At 41.2% G+C, this 20,986-nt stretch overlaps 1 protein-coding gene across 1 annotated transcript in view; it reads right to left on the bottom strand.

Annotated features, from left to right (window-relative positions):
- Window positions 1-20,306, bottom strand: part of TRPC6 (transient receptor potential cation channel subfamily C member 6) — a 107,487-nt gene extending 87,181 nt beyond the window's left edge. The window contains exon 1 of the mRNA XM_075140098.1: window positions 20,164-20,306. Coding sequence (XP_074996199.1) covers window positions 20,164-20,306 — 143 coding nt within the window. The remainder of the gene's footprint in view (window positions 1-20,163) is intronic.
- Window positions 20,307-20,986: the final 680 nt, after the last annotated feature.

The raw sequence follows: 20,986 nt of genomic DNA, 5'->3' as shown, positions 1-20,986 counted from the left end.
ATCCTGTCTTCTCCCTGTCCTTCTCTGCGTCTTTCGATAACCCTACCAAAGGATATCCTGGCAGTAGTGCCATACATTTCCTTAGCTCAGAAGCTGCAATTCCCCTTGGGGGTGCCATGTGATGGGGAGGGAGAAGAAACTCCTGACTGCCTTCGCACAATTCATACCCATGTAAGGTCCAGCCACCATCTACTCACAGAACTCTTCAGAGGATGAGGAGGAACGTGATGCTATGCTGACAGGATAACGCAAGTCTGTGCCGGTGTTACCAAGAGCTCTGCTGAGCTCTCACTGCCTTGATTATTTAATGACAAGGGGTAATTTCCTTTAATTCCACATAATGCCACCTATTTTCAAAAAGGGGGAAAAAGGGAACGTGTACGAGTGGATGCCTATATTATATATACATTTACAAAAGGAGGGAAACCAAACATGTATCACAGAGTACACTTTAATGTGCTCACCCCAATCGTTGAATGTATCTAAATCCAATTGTAGTACAGCAATCCAAGAAATGCATGGGGAGATTCAAGCACAGGGTGAAACACTGGCACAGAATTCAGACCAAACTCACAAGGTCGCCTTTTCTTCTTTTTCCCTGTTCTAGTGGTATGAATTACTTCTGGCATGAGTCAGACACAATTTTCACCATTACCTTTAGCACCGTTTATTGTAGAGAGCTGTATGTCCAGGCAATAGGGTATGGACAGTATCAGCAAAAAGGTCAGAGAAACACAAAAATCATCTCCAACAGAAGAGCTGGAGAGGATTAGAAAAAGAATGATAGAAGTAATGTAAAATGCCTTAATGAGACAGCATTTCAGCTAGCTGCCTCCTGTGCTACTTGGTCAAATAAATGCTGCCAAAGGTAAGAAGTCTAAATAAGATACTTTGACTTTATTTTTGTAAACCTTTGTTAATTTTAGCTATTCACATTTTTTATTGCTTGTACTAAACCAAGACTACTGAGCATCTTTTAAGAAAAACACGCACAAAAATTAAGATCCTCAGTAGAGAAATTCTTATCCTCTATAGCACCGAGTTGACAGTAAAAACCCGTCAAGTTGCAAAGTATGAATTCTAGACAGGAAACAATGTGGCAACTAAAATCACCCCAATATTTTCACATGCAATGCAAGTAAAGATAAAAGAGAAAATAAAAAAAAAGATTGACTGAATGAGGGGAAATACACCTGCATGGTTCACCCGTAAAACCTATAGTGTACAACACAAACCAGCGAGCCTGTAACAGGGATACGGCAGATCAGCATGCCCTCCAGTCAGCACTGAACTAACACTCCACCGTAGGAATAAATTATGCTTTAATCATATTTGTCAGCTTCTGGACTGTAACCAAAATTTGAATAATTCTTTTACCCTCAGGAGATCTATTCAGTCTCTATCTATTTCTTGAAAATCTGACTATTAACATTAAATGTAGCTGAAATCAATCTAACCCACTCATCACTACCATTGATGATAATTGTGTGTGTGATTTTTTTGGAGAACTGCAGATACGAAATATAACAATCCTAAGATGTCATCAAATAGCATAATTTCTAAGTATAGCCCCTAATTTCAGAGTTCTTCATACTGAAATACTATTCAGGTCCTATTCTTTTTTAAAAATGTAGTCTCTTTCCAGATATCCTCCTTTGTATATCTCTCACTGATCTTGACCTGTCATGGGTGAGGGCTCCAACCTCAAAAAAATTGCCAATAAAATAAGGACAGGAGAAAAATATGGACTTTAACATTATGGATCCTCCATGCTGAATACAAATGTCTCACGTGATTGAAGGAGAGCTAGACTAATATGGTAAGTTATGAGTGGATGTAATTGTGGATAAAAGCCATAATGAAATGAAAGCCATGTAAACAACTGACTAGGAAAATGACAACTGACAACCTCAGGACTGCTTAGTGTAAGGGAAAAAGCACTAAAGGTCTTTTAAATGTCTGGACAGGAAATAGCAATAGGAGATCCTGTTGGAATTAGACGAGTGACTAGGGTTTGGTGATAGAGAACTCCTTTCTGCAGAAGCAGGATGTACATGTTCCGCTCAGCACCTGAGGCAGAACAGGCAATAAGTTGTCCGCACTTCGCAAAAAAGCAGAAGAGGATATTACTGTACTAACGACAGCAATTAACCTAGAGATAATTGTGTTTCCCATAAAACAGATATGTGATAATATATCAAATAAAATTCCAAAAAGGTGGCAGGTATGATTATTCTAGCAGTCACATTTAACTGATTAAGGACCTTAATATGTTTATCCATTTCTTCATTCATTATACTCCGTAACACAACGAAATGTGTCCATCACATGTTGGTCTAACCAAGTATTTCTACAAAATGAAAATTTCCCAGAAAAGCTTTTGTAACTCATTTGTAACTCAATCAATGATGAAATGCTGACACTAACTAGCAACACTATTTTTTAACAAGCTCAGAGAAAACAATAAATCTAACCCAATTTTTCCTCCTTGGATAAAATAAAGATTTCCACAATAATTCTAGTTCCAGTACAGGAGACACTTTTTTTTTTCCTCCTCTGCTCATGGGAAAATAATGAAATGTGCCTATCTATACTCTTCCTGCATCTATGTTAGGAAGAAGTCATTTTCATTATGTAAATGTGATATTTACACATTTGACAACAATACAATGTGTATTGCTAATTAAATGGAAGAAGCAAGGCAATATGATAAAATTTACCTTAAAGTGCTTAAAAAACAAAGCGGTATTCAACAAAAAGAACAGCTGAGTGGTGTTACCCAGAAGAAAATTAAAAACAAGTAAAAAGCATGAAACTGAATTCCATGAAAACAAGGAGGGAGCAGCGTTATTTCTGTAGATGTTACCTACTATCTGCTGCAAAGTAGGTTGAAGAAATATGCATTCTGTACAAAAAAAAAAGAAAAGAGAATTCCACTAAAAATCAGTGTAATATAACTCCAGGATAAAGAAGAGTCACTGCAGAAGTGCTTAGCATTTCAATGTGTGCTTACATAAAAGGGAAAACAATGTAAAAAAGTAATTACTTTGGTTTACTTCTAATAACTGTAATTACTGTTATTAAAAAGTAATTACTTTGTAAGAATAAAGAAACAATGACAATGTTTATTGTTCCCTGCTATGCACAAATAAAGCACTTGCTATCCTGACCTCAGGGACACTTCTAGTGAAAAGAGAATTGGCGGCAAGTCACACACGCAAGTCCAGCAGGAAAAGATCATTTGCCTTTCTCAGACCCGAGATGTAATAACAATTCCAATACACGTCACAATGTAAAAGAGAGACCTGATTTGATAGATCAAAGACATGAGTCTTTTAATAGTTACTGTTACTTCATAATTGCAGAATATCTTCCTGTGCCATTTGTAAAATTTAAAGAACCTTCTGCCCCCTACCCCCCACACCACTCAAAAGAGAGTCAAAAGCCCTGGCATCCACCGAGCACTGTGTTGCCTTTGATCCCACAGAATAGAAGAAATCCCTGAGACAGTATATTTGACAATATCATTGGTTGTTGTAGCTGTCCAGTTAGGTGATAATAACAGAATAACATAGGGAGGCTTTTACAACCACTTGACAAAGACTGTTATTAGAGCTAAATGGAAATCGAGAGGTTCACTTTCACAGTGGAAAAATAAAGTTTAAAAATACACTGAGAAAACCTTGAGACCTTTATCTTCAAGAAGAAACCCAAGGAACAGACAGAACAGTTCCAACTTGCTGACATTTTTCTGGGAGGTGGCAACTGTGGATTGAGATTTCTGCTCTGCCTGAGTTGAAACAGGTCTTGCAACTCGGTCTTTGACACCCCACAAACGTACCTTACCGCTAAATAATTCACTATGGTGAAATAAGAAATGAGAAATCTTCCTAAGGGGTATTTATTCAAACTGACACATAAATGAAGATTTTGGAGCACTGACATTGCAGTGCAATGGTAAATACCAACCAAAACCAGTTCTTTCTTAGTTCTACTTACTATCAAATTATACTGGGTTTGCAACATACCCTAGAGAAGAACTATCATTTAATTAAAACCTTTAGTTACATAAAAACAACATCCTTTATCACTTAACACCAACATCCAGAGAATAACAATGTAAGGTATTTTCTACTGTGAAATCGCATGTACACTAGCAGAGTTAAGACCCATACGGCATCAGTTCTTTGGGATGGAAGGAAACTCTTATGCTGGAGAAACAAACTAAACCAGGAGAAATGTGAATCAAAGTTGCCTTTTCATTTATCCACTGGCAAATACGGGTTCTGAATAGCAAAAACTTTCAACAGGAGTTTTTCTTGCTTGTCTAACTGTCTAACTTCATTTACCAGATTTTAACCAACTACATTAGAATGAAGGGGAGAAGGGGATGTTGTGTTACTTCGATCCAAACCTTAATATTCTGGAGGAGAAGAAAGCATTCGTATGGTTGCATCAGCTCCACAGAACAATTAACTACATTTTCCTAATGAAGGGAGACAGAATTGTAGTTTCAATCACCTTGCCTGGGCTGGTCTCCCGAGGGAACACCATCGACCAAACACAAACATGCAGATACACTCTGAATGCTGCTGCCTGCCAAGGCAGTCACGTCACGCATGCATTACGGGAAAAAGAGTTCAGCAGAGACAGTCGGCCGGGGGCGGGGAAACAAAAGCAGTTAATATTGAATGGACTCACGTATGATTTAGGGTGGCTTCAACAAGCCAAAGTTAAACATTCTTATTTCAGACATATTGAAACACTTTGGATCAAAAAGTAAATGGTGAACATTTCTGAGAAGTGTTGTCAAGACTTATTTGGCAAAAAAAAATTAAATTGTAATTTTTTAAACCATGAAAACAGGTACAAAACCAGTAATGTTTCATGTGAAAAGAAATTCCAAACTTACTCAGCTTTCACTTTTCCATAGGACTTGTGAAAATCACAACACAGTGTTCATATATATTCTCTACCGGAAAAAAGAAATTGTTGTTTTGCCAAGTCTACAAGGTGATATCTCAGAACAAGAGAGGAGGAAAAGAGAAAACAAAAAGGAAAAAACCATGCACTTGCAGAGTTTTACTTAGAATTTTTGTTTACTTCAAAGTTTTTTTTTCCCCCATAATCCTCTTGTGTTATACTACATACTCTCTGGAGCAACAGCAAGTGTAGAAGAGTGAGGAACGGAGAGTCATGCTCTCATGCAGAAATGATCTCTGGGACATAAAGCTAGTCTAGTCAACATATCGTTTCTCTAGGTGCTGCATAAGAAAAGTGTCATGAAAATAGTTTCATGGTCCCTCTCCCTCACTCTGCGACATCCAGCTCCAGGGCATGAGAACATACAGCAGCTTCAGCTGGCTTTGCTATTTTCTGGAATTGACCCTGAATTTTTAGGAAGATGTTGATTGATGATTGGAGACAGGTGGCAAAAAAGTCATTCTTATTTTGTACATCCCTAACTTTCTACAGTCCTTTGAAGTATTCCTTCCAGTTACATCATTTTTAGCACCTTGCCTTTTTTTTGTAAGGTATTTAGCAGTCATAATTTGGTATTTACTACCTCTTATGTTCTCAGAATTGATACTTTCAGGTATACATAGCAATAGATACTTTCTTGTTCTCTTCCTCCTTGTGTCCCAGTCTTGAGCTCAGGGGTTACTAAGCAGAGCAAGAGGTAAGGTGATCCTACTCTTCAGACAAGACTATAAAGAGATTCCCAGGTTGTGCCAAATGGGATCGCGCTACCTTATTCAGAACTTCAATGGGATCTCTAATTTTCAGTTTCCCATAGGATAGTAAGTGATGAAATAGCAGCTTGCTGCATTGATGCTAATAGTTCAGAAGTTTAAAACCCCACACCTCACAACTGAAGGTCTCAAATGATTCTTAAGGGCAAAGTCTGGTCAGTTATACTGCTGAACTGTATCATCCCATTATTGCAAATACTGCAGTGGGTATCACTGAACACATTCTATTAATGACCCGTTGCCTATGTTCAGGACAAACACTGCAGTATAGCCAAGTGTGAACATGCCCAAGGAGCATCACAGGAAAATATGCTTATCTAGTACAAACAGGTGGGACATTAAGCTGATAAAGCTGCAACAATCTTTACTGTTTCCTATCATCACATAGTAGGGCAGTACAACCCCAGCAGATACCAAGGCAGGATCCCAACTCAGCCATCCTCAGGCCCCTTACGAGCCAAGGAGCAGCAGCAGCCTGCTGCTGAATCCAGCTGTGAGCTTGCAAAGAAGGATGCGCTTGAATTTTCAGGCAGCATTCAGTGCTCCAAATCTTGTTCCATATTTCTTAAAACAAAAAGCAGCCATCCGTACTGTGCCACTGTCCAGGGGCTGTCTGGCTGGTAATTCATATTTGGGACAACACTCCTCCTCTCCCAATATAATATTGATATATTTACCCCTCTCTCAATATAATATTAATATATTTAAAAAAACTATTCCAGATAAAGTAATAAATATTCAGAAATTACCTCTCACTCAGAAGACATTTTGCTGCTGCATCTCTCATGCAATTCTGATTCTCCAAAACTGTCCTGTCTCTAAAAGAGACTTTTATCTTCAGTGTCTTTCAGCCTTGAGAAGAAAACAGCATGCTACCCTATGATTAGTAGTGGGCAGGATCCTTCCTTAAACTCCAGGACAGTTGTTAGCCACTTGAAACAAAAACCTGTATACATGTAAATAATTTGTGAATGGAGGAACAAATGGGTGAACACTCAGGTCATCAAGATACTGATAATGAAGACCATTCCATTCTTGAACAGAAAATGTTCCTGTTTTCTATGTAAACTTTATGCAAATTTTATGCAATTAATGTTTTACAATTTTAAATAATTGCAGAGCAAAACCTCAGTTTACAACTGAGGTACATTCTCAACTTCAGTTTGTACTAGCCTGCATGCAGACTGCAGAAGCATTAAATTAATTAAAGGTTATGTAGGCAAGCCATGCGTGTAATTCAAGAGGAGAGAACACGATCTGACATTACAGAATGTTAGTAAACAGCCTTAATTGTAAGAAATTCTATTTTGAGACAAAGTTACATCACCACTAACAATACTACTTTATCCATGCCGACAATTCTGCAAAATCTTTTGTGATGCTTATGGAATCTATCATTACAATTTATTTTAAAAATAATCAGATTTAATACTTTTGCAAATTGTAAGTGAGGCTTTTTAATGAAAATGAAGGATTATGCTCTAATTGCTTGGCTCAAATTTTAATTTAAGATTTTGAAACAAAATTCCTTTTATTAAAAGATAAAGCTATTAGGGTCTATATATCATGTTCTTCTTCCTGCCTGTTCACTAATGCAGTGCAGATGATTAACATGCAAAATATCCCTCCTAATTCTTTCAAAATTTTCTCTCAAAAAAATTAAGTCGGTCTAAATTTTGCATAGTTCAGTAGCCAAAGGTCAGAAAATCCATCCATATATATACCTGTCAGAATTTAGCCTTAGTCAAAAAATTACATGCTGTTTTTCACTGTATATCACATATTTCTCATTTCTATAGCTTGTTCCTGAAATACATCACCTTTTCTTCCATATTTAAATTATCAATTATTGATATACACTACAACATAAACAGTGAAACACAGGACAAAATAAACACTCGGGGATATTGAAGACTGAGGATAATATTCTTCACAAGCATATGAACACAAATCCCACTGAAGCTAGCGGCAGCGTATCTGCATTTTGTGGAATGTAGATTTGCTATTCATCAACAATCCTGCCACAATATTTTAGTCACCAGCATGATTCGCCCAGTTCTGAAAGAGATCTGATGAACCAGCCCCTGAAGGGGCCTGTCTCCTTCACGCACTACAGAAGGAGCCCAGAGCGCGAGGTCAGGCTGGACGCCTCATTTCAGACAAACCCCGCAGCCTCTCCTACATCTGTTGCCATTCCTGCCTCCCCAGCAGCAGTCTTCAACTAAGGGAGAAGCCTGAAGACCACCACAGAGATGAAAGCAGGTACCAGCAGGATTTCCACCTTCCAACCTCAGATCCCACAACTAATTCAAAAGCAAAAGTAGATGGTAAAGTTCCTGACATTTTTATTAAAGGAGATAGGATTTGAAAACAAACCATGGATGGATGTAGAGTTTCTGTCAATCCTACTATGCTTGATCCACAATATGCAATACCTAGGACCTGATCTAGAAGTTTAAGACTCATGAAATCAGGAACTCATGAACTCAAGAACATGAAGCAATCAGATGATGTTCATATATCACCAACACTAGGAGTCCTCCCAAGTTCCTGCACCTTCCTCATGCATGCATGCATGCTGTCTTTGGGGTGATACCTGGACGTGCACCATCCCTCCCATCTCCTACTCGAGTTTCAATGAAAAGGAACTGTACCATATCCCCGCCCCGTCAGTCCCCCTATTTCCCCTCCTCCTCGCTATGTACCTCCATGCCTTTTCTGGCCCTCTGGAGATATCAAGATTTGCACGCTGGGAGTAAGTCAGTCTTGTCACAGCCAGAGGTCAGAAAAGGCACACAGATACCCAGCAGCGCTGCTACCCCTGTACCAGCACCTTCCTCACTGATTCACGGAGACGTGTCACAAATCCTGCACGAACTGAAGCTGCCTAATCCACACAGGATATTCCTTCCCTTTAAGGTGTTATCAGTGCTCTCACTGATAACTAGGAAATTTCTGCTGTTTGTCAGATTTGATGTAAAAATCAATGACGTAGAAACCTCAGGTCATTAAAGATCCTCAGGCAGAGCTTTGTAAGACTAGAGGCATTAGCCTTGCTGTCTCTGTGAATCCCTGACTAGGTTCTTTTTTAAGTTACCCTTCCTGTTATGTATTAAACGCTGTTGCTGATTTTAGGCTGGAAGTGGCTATGGGGTAAGAAATCCCTGTGTATATTTTATATATCAACTTGTTAGGTAAGATCATTATTATTTTACCATACAAAGCAGTGCTGAAATTTCACTATCACATCAGTTGCTGTTTACCTACCAATGTGCTCACATCAGATGTTGCTAAATGATTAAATAGCTTTCTGACTTAATCCTCTAAAATTCTTTTCTGAAGAAAAGTGGACAACATTAACTCCTACCGCTTCGTATCGTAGGCAGTGGTTCATTCTGCAGACCTTCTGGAGATACTGCTATTGCTGAGTTTTTTGTTAACAGTGCTCTACAAAATGTTTTAAGTACAATAAACCATATCTTCAGAAACTTACATTCCTTTCCCACTCTAATTTTTGCTTGTTTTCTTTGTTGCTTAGATGTCAGTTCAAGACACATCTATTCTTCCTCCACAGTATTTGTCACGTTGTGTAACTCCTTAGCCTTTCCTGGCCAGCAAGAGGCTGTTACAGGCTCTCACCCTCACTGACTCCATGGGACTCAGAACAGTAACACGGACTGCAGCCCAAACTTTCCAGTGATGTTATGGTTTTAGTTTTTAAGATACTGAAGTGAGAATGCTAATGTGAGGCCATACAAAATATCTAGTACCCTTGGAAAATTCCATCCCATCCCCGCGACCTGAAACCAAAGTTGTATTAACTAACTATTGTTAGCACTACCACATTTCGATCCAATTTTTGTTAACGATCGTTGCATTTTCCAGTTCAGATTTCTACACTTACAAAGAGAGGTGAAAACGAAATAGTACACTGTAAGGGGAGAAGTATGATTCCAAGACTCACTTGAGAAAGCTATGAAAGCAGCAGTCTTCAAAAACTGCCTTGAGAAATTAACAGGAAGCTTGTCCTTAAAGGGAGAGGAAAAGAAGAGCTACAGAGAGGAAGAGTCATTGCTGCCATCTAGCAGCCTGCTCTTTGCATCTAATTTGTCAGATAATTTAGTGAGAACAGGACTTAAATGTCTCTATGGACATTTTAGTAGTTCTACTGCAAATATCCTCACGCATCCCACCGGACCGGAGTTAATTTAAGTTCACCTCCCTGGTACAGTGGAGCATGTTAATCCTATACAGAGCCTGAACCCTCTGAGCAACCATCCTAGTCCATGTGCTCCTACCAGGACAAAAGAAAGCAAAAGCCAAGCAGTGGAGATGGTGCAGGCAGATCCATGAGCATATGGGTTCGTCCTTCGTTTCAGAGCTCAGAGAAGCTCAAAAGTTCTCAGAGCATGGGACTTCCCTTTGAGTAAGTGCCACTAGTACTATATACGTTTATATTAACTTCTAAAAAGACTCCTCTCCCACATGTGCCCAAAATAAAACTTCCATAACCTTTACATTACCATTTCAAAATCTTTCTCTACTTAATATATTTGGGTCATAGTAGGTTTACTGGAGTTAACTATGAATTAATAAATCCAGCAAGGAAAAAAAAAATGTATCTTCAACTCATGTATAATCCAACAAACTTAGCAAGTGCAGATAACAAACTAGAAATTTCTAGTACATGCGATATTTCATTAATAAATTTAAAAAAACACTTGAAAATTGAAAGTAATTTTAGATTAGCTTAAGGAAATAATGCATAAAAACAAAGATTAGCAGAGTGGAACTGAACTAATATAGAAAATCAATTATTGCATTGCAAAACAGAAGGGAAAAATTTATAGTCTTCGATCATGAAAAACAGTTGGTGAGGAACAATTCTCAAAGACGCTGACTGTGTTTTCTGGAAGGATTACCCCCCCCAAAAAAAAACCAAACATACAATGGTTCTGATACCACATAAATTACTAAACATGGTTAGAAATTCACAGAATGTGACCGTAAACATTGGCACATACTGCAAATGCTTAGGAAAAAAAAAAAACTACAATCCACTATTTTAACTAATCTCTGGATCTTTCACGGCACTAAGCTCCCTGCGTGGTGGGGTTTGCAAGTCAACACACAGCTCTGTCGCGCTCAGATGTTTCATGTGGGACAGATGCAGGAACCCACTCCTAAGTGACCAGACGTATCAGACACCAACCCCACCACAAGCCCCCACTCATGAGCATGCTTCTGCTATGCGTGACTCGGCATGTGCGTGGGCACATGGGAAAGGGAGGGCACTTGCCCACACCATGATTAGCAGAGAAATGGTAATCGTGACGTTTGTGGCACGAGTCTCAATGGCACACGCCTTCCAAGCTTTGTGATGCCAGTTTCCAACGCATCCTCCCACAAGCTGCACCTCAGTTAAAAGTATTTCCTGGATTCACGCTGGTGGTACCGCTGTTACGTTCTCCTGCGATGTGCCAGGTGCTGTAGAGGTGTTTAACTGATGCAATTCATGATTTAAAACACTGCTGTTGTAAGAACCGCTCTCTCTGCTGCCAAGCGCCCAGCGGCTGGAAGGCTGACAGCTGGACTGTGTGCAACGTGTCTGTTTGCAATGCACTTCAAGAGCCTTACAAAAAGTGACAAGTATTGGATTATTACCCCTTGGCAGGCCTAAGGCGTGTTCACAGAGCAGGACTAACAAAGTTTAGCAGTCTGACCTGGCTACCTGTTCTAAAAAAGGGGAGAAATATCATGTCTAGAACAGCTGAAACAGGTACACCACAGGCATAGAATCATAGAATCATAGAATCATACAGGTTGGAAAAGACCTCTAAGATCATCGAGTCCAACCGTCAACCCAACACACCATGCCCACTAAACCATGTCCCTAAGGGCCTCATCTACATGTCTTTTAAATACCTCTAGGGATGGTGACTCCACCACTTCCCTGGGCAGCCTGTTCCAAGGCCCGACCACTCTTTCAGTAAAAAAATTTCTCCTAATGTCCAATCTAAAAAAAATCTGTAAGGCAAAAACCTTACAGAAGAGAAAGAAAACGTAAATCACTCCTCAAAGATGAGGGAATCTTCCCTTTTGAAAGCAATCAGTCATCATTCCTAAATTCAGTCAACATGCACGACAGGAGAAACCCAGACTGGGTCAGGAGGAAAATCAGCACAACCAAATGTCCCTTTGAACTAACAGTGCTGACAGAAGAAGATGGGAGGCAACAGACCAGCACTGTAATCCACCGTGTCAGTCTGCTGGGCACATACCTATTTGCTAGTTAGGCTGATCAGGATGCGTAAAAATAACATTTCAGGAGGAACCAGGATGCCTGTGGCTGCCAGGTCTTTTCAACACCTCCTCAGTCTCAGGCTAGTTGCTGTCCAGCTCCGAGTTAGACGCTGCCTGCTTGCACGTGGTGGGTCCCTACGTGTCACGGTGAAATCAAGGTCCTCTCTTTTCAAAGTAACAATTCAGCGGGCTCCATAATAGTTTGCCCTTATTAGCAGCAATTAACCAGCACCTGATTAGAAATATATGAGGTCCCCTGTGCAGCTCAAGGATTGCAACCTGCCATGTGCACAACTATTAGCGTACCACAGCTGAGCCAAGAGTAAGTCTCTTGGAACAGCTACTTGTGCCCATGGTCAGGAGGGGCTGCTACTGCTGCTGCAGGTCATTCACAACTGAGGTCAATTTGTAATACAAACCTGCTAAACACCTGGGCTATCCAGCAAAACTCCCACTACCTTCAATAGACCGGGACTTAACTCAAAAGAATATGAGGTGCCATTTGTAAGAGATGCACTGTTTCATTCAAGATTTGGTAACAAAGCAGCAAAGTTTCATGGAAATTCTCCAGTCTGAATATTCTGTAAAATTGCTAGCGCTGCATCATACGGACCTTGTGATCTGTTTTCTGGGGTATTTTAAATCCAATTTGCATCAACCGTGATCTTTCGGTTCATGATTCTTCTTTCTACCAGCATGGGAAGGCCTCACAGATACTAAATAATTTTAAAAAACCCTCAGTTCTTTAATCTCTTCACTAAGGTAAATACTGGCATCAAAACCAGTATTTAATCAATTTCTAAGGGCAAAAAAGAACTCCAGTCACGTTCTTCTGAGCTGGCAGAGGGCAAGGTTGGTTTTGGGTTTAATTAATGATGTATAAGGGAAAACATTAACAGAGGTATGACTAAGGGCGCTACTGAAGGAATGTTTGAGGGAAGAGGCGGGCATCACAGCTATTTCTTGGTGATTCACGATTACTATTATTATTATTTGTCATTTTTATTTCATCACTACTATTCCACATTAAAAGAAAGTGATCCATCCACAACAAAGCTTTTACCCAGCAAATTCACAACACTGCCATTTTGTTCAAATTAGTAACTTCTTTTTTAAAAAAGGAAATTACATTCAACTCTTGCAGAAAACAAGCTATCCACCCTTCCCACAGAGCTTTGAGAACACACCTAAAACGACAATTCTTGATATGCAGTTCCTCTTCTGCTCCACTTACTTGGGGTTCTTGTACTCAATCTCACATTTCATTCTTAGTGACAAAGCTTGTTTTTGGGTTTTTTTTTTTAATATTGACAAACATTTATTTAAACATGTTAAGTTGGGGGGGACAATAGAGATGTGCTGTCAATTGTACTAATGGTATGAAAAAGTGTAGTTGTATAGAAGTGGATATAGAAAATAAATCCAGACTTTAGTCATCTTCACATTATATTCCATAACTTCTATTTCACTAAAAATAGTATACTTGATTATATACTTAAGTTGTCACTGCTAAACAAATAATAACCATTCTACTGCAAGATAAAAATGTTAAACCATTCCAGAGAAAACTGCATGTAATTTAATTATCACTAAGCTTTTTGTCCACATTTAATTATCAAAACTTACATTTAAATACTGCTTATCAACGTAAATCCTTTAAGCCTGCTGTTGAGTAGGCGCTGTGTGCGAGTGTCTACACTCACAAGTATGTGCACAAACATGTACGTAAGACTCATTTTATGCACTTTAAGATTGAAGCCCTTGCACTGCATCACAGTTTGAGGTATAAAGCCAAGTTATAAAGAATTTGATGAATATAGTTTAACTGCCAAAATTTTCTCTTCCTCATGTTTGCAGAGCTGGAAAGTCTAAACACAGCATGTTGAGGTAGACCCACCATGCCAAGTCATCTTTATTTGGGGATACTGACAGTTGGCAGGAATTCTTCAAGTAGCCAGTTATTACAACCTTCAGCTTCTGTGGTGGGAAATGCTGCTGGGAGGGTGTTTGATAAAGAACATGCTTGTTATTAACATTTACAGTGAAAAGTATGCCATATATATCCCACATATTTCTTAATCGCCACTCCACCTTCCTCATGCAAATTTAACAAATTACTTATATTTACATAGAAAGCTTCCAGTTTTATAAAATTAGATCCCACAGGGAGGTGACTTTCATTCGCTCGATGACTAAGTAAAAGTGATCCACAAATATACCCTTTTCTCAAGAATGAGTATAAATAAACCTACAGAAACACTGCAGTGAGTCAAGCAAAATTGATCATGAAGTATTAGCATAGGAAACCATTCAGGTAATGTAGCTGACCAAAGGAAGTTGACGGTTAAATTAGTGAGCATACGCAGTGAATACAAAAGTGCCTAACAACCAAACCCAACAAATCCCGCAGGTCTTCACCAAAAATGAACATATGTGGTTTAATTCACCTTTGAAAGGTAATTTTCAGGCTGTGTACCAGTTTCTGCCTAAGCTCACCGTTTTTCAAACAGCTTCAAAGCATAAAATGATCTGGTAGAAAACTCCATCTACAGAATACTGAGTCTGCTCCAGGGATGTGCCGGAATGGAGCATGTTGAAGACCACCAAACCAGCACCTACCCCTGGCCAGTATCGTGTGCTTTATGGACTGAGCTGCACGGGTAAGCTGGAACAGCACTCACTAGCAACAGACTTCAGCTCTCCAAGGCGAAATAAATATTGTCGGTCTGCTTTGCCGCTCTTTTAAAAGAAACCTTTGTTGAATGTCTTTCCCCAAAAATCACGGTTATGGTTTCTTTTTTCCTCATTTCAGATAAGGCAGGAAACATCAGACCACATGACTGATTTTTTTTTTACTAATTTACCTGTCAGGCGGAAATATCAAAATAAATATATTTCCTTTTGAAATAAATATATTTCCTTTCCTTTGTTCATTCAGATTAAAAAAAATGTATTTAGGGGAAAAAAGCAGAACTCATCATTAAGTGTATCTTTAGTTCAAAGTGAAGCATTCTCTTCTAGATACTTGTAGGCAATGCAGAGGGAACTAAAAGCTGGATTTTCTCGGGCTTGGTAATTAATGGTGATTTTCTTTTACCCAAGACTTCAGGGATTAAATTCAGTCACCCAGAATATGAGAGATCCAGACATGATTTTTTTTCCTCTGCCCAGTAGGAAGTAGATCCATTAGTCTTAATTCATAGGAAAGTGTTCCATTCACTAGGCTATAAAATGAAATTACACCCCTCCATACTAACTCTTCCACCTTTTTGCTGTCAACAACACTATTGCAACATATTTTCAGAGGATATAGCATCTCAGCAAAGAGACTAGCAATCTGAAACACAGCTGCCACGTTGCACAGTACTCCCTGAAGAGATTATGTCTAATGAAGAGACTGGAAGATAATTTTACAGGTCATTTCAAGCAAGATAGTTGAGGTTGGAGATAAAAATGATGTTATGCCAATAGCAGAAACTGTTATATTGCAGGCAGGAAAGAAATTATTAAACATATTATTTAACAAAGAAAGGGGTATGTATTGTGTTTGATAGTGCTGAGAAACACTTGATCTGGAAACCACAAAAGCTGAGGAATAATCTACACCTCAAGGCAGTTATGCACATCAGAACCCTTTTTCCCTCGTTTTCATCTGATAATTTGTGTGCCTCGTTTACTTTACAACTGACATTTTAATGCATAATTGTCCTTCCTCATGTGTATAAGAAAATGTATTTATTTTTCACAATGCAAAATATTTCAAAGTATAAATAAGCTATATAACCAGATGTCTGACTGAATTAGTGTATTCTCACTAGCTTACTACACTGACAATCTGTTCTTTAATAACATTTTTTCAGCAGGGAAGTTTACATACAAGCGCTATCACTTTCAAATCCCACTGCACATCAGCACTCAGATTTGGCGTTAGACCTTAAAATGCACTTTTCATCCTGTTTTAAACTACAAAACCGGCCTCTTTGCCAATGAAATACTTGCACAAGAGGGAAAAAAAAACCCACATATCCACATTTTTGTATTTCAGGAGGCAATCTTCTGACATGCATGTCGCAATGTATTTTTTGATACATTAGAGGCCAGACTTGATGACTAGATGGAAGAGGACTACTAGACAGAAAGTGTTTACTTGTATATTATTTCTAAGACACAATTATTAAATTCCTAAAAAGTAGCCTCATCGTTTGGAAACCATTTAACTACAAATTCTGCAGATGACCTGAAGTGTGTTTTTCCTACCAAAGGTTCTGAATTCAAAAGAAAAGCATGATTTTTCAGCACAAAATCCCACTAGAATTTCATTTTCCACCATACTGCAAATAAAGGTAAGAGTCTTCTATCCACTTACTGCCAAAAGACTGTGTGACCCTACTTGGCACGGCTGCTGAGCCCAAGGTACCTTGCTGAAGTCTTGTTTGCAACTAAGGTAGCAGCTACTTGGACACAGTAAAGCTGTTCTTCAGAAAGAGTGGTACTGATTCATACTCATTCGATATGATGCACATTGTTAAGCACGAGTACTGAAACTCAAAGAAAGCCTCACATATATAAGTAAGTCTGTCAGGTCTCTTGCTACTCACAGAGTCAGTTAACATTGACAGGTCAGTATTTCAAATATTTTTCCAATTTACAGGTAATTTAATATTTAAGCACGCTATACTGTCTCAGCCTAAACATAACAGAACAACCCAATCAGCGTTGCTGAACTCATTGACACAACGTCAAGCCAGCTGAGCTGATCACTGACAATTACTCTGATTTTTAATGTGACCATGCTTTTTTATAATTAATGAATGATCTGAAAAATCATCTGGGGAAAAAAAAAAAGACAAACTCAGTGTCTTTTATTAAACAGACAATTATTTGCTGTTATAAAGGGACTGTATAACAAGGCTCAGGAGTAATACCACTGAACTAAAGTAGTAGTTTGATGGATTAGGGCTTTAGCTACAAATACAAGAAATAGTTCTCTTAAAATGGTTATTTTAGAACCCAGCCACTACACCACTTAAAGGCAGTCGCAAAACAACACAGGAAAAACATGTTCTACAAACAACACATGCAATAATGTCAGCATTAGCACTAAATCACCACTTGAGGAAAACCATTCCTTGGTATCAGACTACTTTTCAAGTGACACTCACATGCCATATTACACCAGTAAACCTGCTACCCTCTCAGTAATGTTTAAAAGGAGGTACACTTCAGCTTTTTTTGGACCTCAGCTGTACTCTGTATTACTGGTCTGCATTAATCACCACCACACAAGATGTTCTTGGGGCATTTTTGCACATGCGAATGATGTCTATAATTTTCCAGTTAGTTTGAAAAAAATACCCTTAGCAATTGGATATAAACACTCTAAGTGAAATGTAAGTAGCTTTAGTTAAAACATTTTAATACACCAACTGATGTAATCTGGAGGGTTATTTTCTTGTGTACGCATTTAAGCGCAGATGTACCATTTGATCTCAAGGGACGCATAGCTCTATCTCAATGGACAGACTCACAAACCCCGTGGTTTAGACTCATAATCAAATGGTCACTAAAGATTCATACAAGGGCTTCAAGGAAAAATACGGCACCTGACAACTCCCTGAGCTGCCACATTTCTGAAGAAGTAGCTAAGGAATAAACACTGACAAACCATGTATGGACAGACTTGAAAAGGCACGTGCACTGAGTCCAAGTAGATTCACAGCACGTAAAATATTGATTTTACATAATTTTTCTGTCAGGGTAATACAGGCCCTCATCAGCAGTATCCTTGGGATCTCCAGAGACCTTATGACTCTACAGGTACAAGGTGAGATTCATATAACACTCTCTACCATAATAACATCAGGAAATACTCGTCATTTGAGGATTTTCAAATAAAGTAGAGAAAAGTATTCTTACTGCATGTAAATGACAAAGATTACAAACAGTATATCCTAAACATGGGCCATCTGATTATGTTCTGGCCATATGAAGGCCACTAGTGGCCATACTAATGACTTCTGGCTGAAAAAACAGATCTGCAAAGTATACCTAAAACATGATGTAGGTGGAATTTAGGCAGGAAAATTCAAAACCTTTGCTTAGTAATCACCATACCCTGGAGGAGCCTATACTCACTGCATTCACCCCTGCCAGCCAAGTCCTTGAAGCGGTTGCGTGTAGGCATTGTCTATGGGTGCCTGTGAAGTGGCTCCTTTCCACATCCAGAGAAGCCCCAAAGGACAGCTTCCCCGTGCCTAACGTGCATCTAAAAAACAAGCACTGCCCATTAAAGCACCCTTTTTAGTAGCGATTATATAAACTTGAGAAGGGGCACATTCCTCAAATTTATACCTGCCACGCATATCAGGTAGCTTCTGTCTATTTTCTCAGAGACTGATGGAAACATCCTCCATCAGGGAGGGACTCCAGGGTCCTGGACCTACCTGTACCACAGAATCAGTCATCTACAGACTTGACATAACTGGGGATAAATTCCTGCATTTAGTGCTACCCTAGTTGTACAAAGAAACTTGATTAGGATGTAGGCTTTCCTTATCGCTGCAAGATGATGAGAGGTGATCTGCACACTTGTGTGCTAGACCAAGAGCCACTTAGTATAGGCTATACTGCTGAAATGAAAATATCAGCACCCCACAGACCTTGCAGATTCTGTTTTAGGAGATGCTTTGAATCACTTAAGCAAGATATATTATATCCTTTCATAGCTGCACAACCATTCTGAATGAGTACGCGGCAAAGGAACTTCAGAATTGCCATATTAGTTCAAAGCCGAAGTCCACTAGTCGGAACCAATCTCGGAACTAACCATCAATGCTTTTCTTCTGAAAGCATTCATTAGACAGATGTGTTCATATATTTTGAGATGGGGTTTAGGTCCAAAGTGCAATAATGTATGCTCTTATAGCTACATGAGCATACTGAATTAGTACTCTAGAAAGACATTTAGGAATAGCAACACAGCAGTGAATTCTGAAAACTCTGGTTGTTCTTAGGTGAGTTTATAAATAATCAAACACTGTGAGTGTTGCCAGTTTCATTGGTGTTACTCCTTCCCTATATCCAGGTAGTTGGTAGTTGGCAAGTGGCTGGTAAGTCCCTCTTAGATAAAACAGCAAAAACTAGGAGAGGTTGATAACTGGAATTTACCAGTCAAGCAATAAAATACAATTTGTACAAAAGAAAGTACACATCTTCTGGTAATCACCTGAGATTTCTGGACTCATCTTGCATTGCTTAATACCCATTTTCCCCCTCTGTGGGATAGCTTCTCCTCAGAAGCATTAACAAGTGGCAATTATAGAAGTCATGCTGACAGCACATAACCAGAGGGACACTGTGAACACTGAATGTCAGCTGACCTGGATGTTAAAAATTGCGGTTCCTGGAACCTTTATAATTTATGTTTCATTTAGTTTTTATTGTGTATGTTCTCACACCCTACTTTGAATGATAACTATCCAGCAAAACTTAGAGAATCAAATTACAGGAGGCTACACAATTTTGACAAATGCAGTAATGAAAAGATTATGGTTTTATGAACAGGCCTGTGATGTGCGCTCTCGCTGTGGGAGCAACTGATCATAGGAGTTAACATTTCTGTAACTATATTGAAACCATTAGATACCGTTAGTTTTAAGTGCAACCGACGCCTGCAGCACCACTCTCCGCAGGAAACCGAAGCCATCCTTCGGCCGCCTTACAGCGGGGCAGGCGCCACGGTCTGCGCCGAGGAAGGAGACCTCTGCCCGCTGCCCGCGGGGGTGCTGCTGCTGCTCCTCCGCCTTTCGCAAACACAGCTGCCCCGCTCCTCCACCGCGCAAGACGAGGAAAGATGCCCGGGTCCCCACCGCGGCTGCCCACGAGCAGGTCCCGCCACGGGCTCTGCCCCAGCCGCAGCGCAGCGGGGCGGGCAGCCGCACCTCCCGCCGGCCGCGGCAGCCAGCGCGGCCCCGCGCCGCCGGCCCCCCCGCCCGCCAGCACCTGTCCCGCCACCGCCTCTCCCCCGCCGGGGGCAGTTAGCGCAGAGCCCGGCGCCCCGGCCCGCGCAGGGAGGGAGGGACCCTCGGGCCCGGCCGGCGGGACTCACACGGGGTAGAAGGCGTAGGGCGGCAGGGCGCTCTCCTCGCACGGCTCCGCGTCGAGCAGCAGGTAGTCCTGGCTGTCGTTCCGCCGGGCGCCGGCCGCCGGGGAGCTGCCCTTCCGCGGGGCGTAGGGCTGCGCCTGGCTCATGTTGTCCCGCGGCTGCGTCGCCGGGACGCGCAGCGGCTGCCTCAGGGCGCCGCGCAAGCAGCGCGGAAGCGGCCGGAGCGCGGCACTGCGGCTCCGTCTCCTCACGGCGCCGCGTACCCCGGCGGAGAGAGGGCAGGGCGGCGAATGGGTCCCGCCGCGCCCCGCCGCGCCCGGCGGGGGGTTACTGTGTCAGGCGGTGCCGCCGCCCCGGGAGCCGCCGCCCGCCGCGCCGGAGGCGAGGCGCAGCTCGGCGCGGGGGCAGTAAAGTTTGCGGCGCGTCAGCTGGCGCGGCTGTCCCCGGCCGGTCGGCGGGAAGGGGCGGGAGGTGGGAGGGCGGCGGGCGCCGCTCGCCTCCCCTGAGGGGCCGCGGTGCCCCCTGCGCGCCGCCCTCGCGGTCCCACCGCCTCCTCCGGCTCCCGCCCGGTCCCGCCGGCTCCGAGCCGATCCTGCCCCGCCCCGGCTCCCGCCGCCGGGCCCACAGCGCACCGGCACAGCGGAGCAGGCCGTCAGCGGCCGCCCCGGTGACTCGCCCGCTGCGGTGACACCGTCTCACCTGCGCTGGCACGGTGCTGCCTTCTGAGTAGAGGTGTGCGTACCTGTGCTCCAAAACACCCCAGAAAAGAGGGGTTCTATTCTAAAGACGCCCTGGGCAGGGTCGGTGCTCACCTTCAAACACTTTG

The sequence above is a fragment of the Calonectris borealis genome, chromosome 1 (genome assembly GCF_964195595.1).
Source record: "Calonectris borealis chromosome 1, bCalBor7.hap1.2, whole genome shotgun sequence".
Classification (NCBI taxonomy): Eukaryota; Metazoa; Chordata; class Aves; order Procellariiformes; family Procellariidae; genus Calonectris; species Calonectris borealis.
Note: the sequence above shows the minus strand (reverse complement) of the source record. Positions and strands in the feature narration are given on the sequence as shown.